Consider the following 4,200-nt stretch of genomic DNA (forward strand, 5'->3'; position numbering starts at 1 on the left):
TTTGGTTGCTGCAGTTCAGTGTTGTGAGACTCTAACTTTGCACATTCAGAGGGCTGTAATGAGATGTTGGATAAAAGGCAGGAATTCAATTGGTGAGGGATTAATATAGCACCATTCCTGTTAGTAGAGACCTTGAATAGTAGGAATATGAAAATAAGTAGTCAAAATGTAAAACTGCTAAAAAACATGAATTGTCAAAAAATTTGCTTAACCAGGTGTCAGTAAAAAGTACGGTGGACTAAGAATAGGTACATTTAGTTTTTATTAAAATTACTTATTTTGGTGAAAAATATGATTGAATTGTTGACAATACACTATATTAGGCAATATACATTGGTTTAACCACATTTCATGACCCATCAGTATTAAGGTGGCATATAAAATAATGCGTAGAATAGTTATAAAAACTGCACTTTGTCATATTATTTCAAAATGTATAAAAACATGTTGGAAACCTGGATTAACTGAAATGTAAGAAAATCAATACCACCTGAAAATACATTCATTTAATACATACATATGTAATTAATATAATTTGTTCAAATTTGACATCAGTCAAAACAGTTATTAAAGGTTGCTTATGGCACCCTTCATAATACACAGGTTTATGTCATATTTGACCTAGTGGGTTATGTAACATTTGGCGTTAATGGTTATGTCACACAGTTATGAACCCTTCATAGATAATGACATACTCTATAGATGATTTGTGATACATTTATGTAGCATTTATAAAGGCTTTATGAAGCCCTTATAAGCTGCATGTCATTTAAAATGGGACACTTATATAAATGAGATATTTCTGTATTTAATTTGCAATACATTTGTAAAAATGTCTTAAAACATGTTTTCACTTTCTCGTATTGTGGTGTTGTGTGTAGATGGGTGAAAAAAAAAATATTTTATACATTTTGAAATCAGGTTGTAACACAACAAAATGTGGAATAAGTCAAGCAGTATGAATACTTTCTGAAGGCACCACATTCAGGGTGTCACCTGTAATGAAAAGGCTTTGGTATTATTTATACAGATGGTCTCTTCTCAGTTTGGCAGAGGCACACTTTCACCAAACACATACAGTTCAGATATACATTTACTGAATAGAACAGACAAACTTGTCTTTCATATAGAATGAGTCAAGTTATTCCTCTCAGTCACATATTGTGAAGTTTACCACCATCCTATGGCCACTGCACATACTGAAAACAATCCCTGCCCACTGGGCACAGACACCAATTCAATGTCTACTCCATGTTGGTTAAAAAAACAACAACGTTGATTTAACCAGTGTTGGCCCAGTGGGTGTAAAACTCTGCAGTAAAACTGTTTTTCAACTGGCCTCTTCACTCCAGCTTTTTGGATATGAAATCTAATGTTTCATGAGACGACATTTTAGAACGTCACCTTTCATTTGAGGGTATTTTCATACATATGTTTTACCATTTAGGAACAAAAACAAATTATGTATCTAGTCCCCCCATTTAAATAAGTCATAAGTATTTGGACACCTTCACTTGTAGTGAATTAAAGGTATTAGCCCTTTAAACGTAATGTTAAGTTAAATTATGTATTTAGATATTGATTCCTTTACCCTGTAAACAGCCTATGCACTTCTGTATTGAGTGATTGCCATCCACATTTTGGTTTTGATAGTCACTGTCAACAAACAATAATGTTATAATTTTCAGACAAACACGTTACTTCCTTCAGCACACTACTACACCAGTGTGACTGTTTTCAAATAAATGTTCAATATATCTTTTTTCATATTCAAGTTGTGTTGCTTATTGTTTAACCACTGATATGTTCTAGGTCATTTTGGGAACTTAAGGAGCATCAGGTACTGCTGGAATGTCTACCAATAGCATGTCCATCTTTTTGTGATAAATTACACTGGTCACTGTTCAAAACATTTATAAAGTATTATAAAGTATGAAAAGTCTTCACTTTAGATTAGGGACTGCAAAATGACTGTACTAATGATTAGTAAATAGTTTATAAGTTTATTCATTAAACATCTTATGAATTATCTTAAGTATCATTATAACATAGTATAAAAGGTGTTAATAAATGTGTGAATAACCAGCTTACTAAACAAATGTGGGAGTAATAATATATGAATGATGAATAAACTATTTACTTATCCATTATACGTTCTTTATTTCAAAGTGTTATTATAAAGTGTTACCAATCTCTATATTAATTCTGACTACACAGCATCTGAGAGCTGCTCTGGTGTGACCCCTGACCTGGCAGCAGTGATGTAGTGAGAGTAGTGGTAGTGTTCATACCCGGTATGTTGAGGTTCAAGTGTCTGTTGCAGTCTCCTGCACTGTTGTGCTTAATCATTAATGCATATAGTAGTTATTTATACATGTGAGAATCCCTAGCTGACTAACATTTAACAAATGTGGGAGTAATGATTAATATATAGTCAACAAACTGTAAATGTCTTACAAATGGTTTGTTACTTAACATTATAAAGTGTTACCCTTAATTGCATATTCTTGCATTTTACCCTCAACTACTTACACAATACACCATGGAGATAGACTTGGACGTTATCTGATACCATGCAGTATTGTATATGTCAACTTCACTGCACTTAATGAAGATGTTGTGTCACAATTGAGCCACTAGAGGGAGATATTAAACAACATGTAGAACGACACATGACGTCCTCAGAATGTACTATTAGAGTAGTTAAATACTATTTATCATTTAATAACACAGAACAACCACAGACTTATGCCTTCTCCAAGTCATTCAAATCCAATCCATCCAAATCATTCTGTATCAACACCAAATGTATCTATGATGACAACACTGAGATAAGTAATGTAGTGTATTGTTACATGAAAGAAGAAATTACAACAATTGTATAACATAACTATAGGAAACCTATGTTTGAGAAACTAGGGAATAAAATTATAAGAACTTCAGAGTTAAAATGTTTTTAGCTGTCACTTTGAACCATGGATAAAAGAAAGCATAAATTATTGGATTTATTAAGGAATTAACAAGTGGCAGAAAACGGATGAAAACTGATAAATTGTCACTTAAAAAAGACAAAAATAATAAAATAAATAGAGTTGGAATCCAACAAATGAAATAGTTGACAACAACAATAGCTAGAGTTTTTGCTGCTTTTCTCTCAGACTTATTAGCCTGTACAGTTTTAACACCAGACACACTGGCAGCCTCTTTTGAAAATACCTTTCTGGCCTGTGATCTGGCCACCACAAAGATTTTCATATAAAGTGTTATAATAATAGAGCATGGGACAATCATTGTAATTACAATATCAACGATATTACCCCAGATTGACCCTTCAACAATAAAACATTCTTTCAAACATCTACTTCGTACATGTACATTTGCAAAGTTTTTTACGTTAGCAGCACGGTATATGATACAGCAACACCAGGTAACGGATATACAACACATCATTCTTCTTATTGTTATTCTAGAGTGGTACAATAAGGGGTCACACACAGCAACATAGCGGTCAATAGATATCAAGACCAAATTACCCAGAGATAAAGAAGTACATAAACAAGCAATATAGGCATGAAACACACAGAAATATTCCCCAAAACCCCAGCATGCTTCCATTATTGCAACAGTCATTACTGGTATCACAATCAGTCCCACCAGGAGATCTGACGCAGCCAGAGAGAGGATGAGCAGGTTGGTTGGAGTGTGGAGCTGCTTGAAGTGAGAGATGGAGATGATCACCAGTACGTTAAAAAATACTGTAACTGCTGAAATCAATGAGAAGAAGATGTACAGTGTTATGTAGATAGATGTCGATAGCAAAGCCTTTCTGCAAGAAGAGTTTCCGTCTTGAAAACAGTACTGAACATCTTTGTTTTCCTCCATTTGTAATAAAAGTAAAAAATGCTGAGGTCCTGCTCCTGCTTGGTCCTGTGTGTGACCCTGTCATGTCCGCCTTCTGACAAACTCTGAGCTCTGCCTCTCTATTTATCCCTGAGTTACTGATAGAAACTCCCCTCCCAGGAGTCTCTCTGCACGCACACACACACACACACACACACACACACACACACACACACACACACACACACACACACACACACACACACACACACACACACACACACACACACACACACACACACACACACACACACACACACACACACACATGAGCACAGAAATGAACAAACGGTTGGTTAA

At 34.7% G+C, this 4,200-nt stretch overlaps 1 protein-coding gene across 1 annotated transcript; it reads right to left on the reverse strand.

The window, feature by feature from the left end:
- Positions 1 to 2,756: 2,756 nt before the first annotated feature.
- On the reverse strand, positions 2,757 to 3,938 carry LOC123742589 (trace amine-associated receptor 13c-like). Its single transcript, XM_045717663.2, has one exon. It carries the CDS (start codon positions 3,880 to 3,882, stop codon positions 2,929 to 2,931), a length of 954 nt encoding a protein of 317 aa, XP_045573619.1. The 5' UTR covers positions 3,883 to 3,938; the 3' UTR covers positions 2,757 to 2,928.
- Between the last annotated feature and the right edge of the window lie 262 nt (positions 3,939 to 4,200).

Source organism: Salmo salar, chromosome 04 (genome assembly GCF_965601325.2).
Source record: "Salmo salar chromosome 04, fSalSal1, whole genome shotgun sequence".
NCBI lineage: Eukaryota > Metazoa > Chordata > Actinopteri > Salmoniformes > Salmonidae > Salmo > Salmo salar.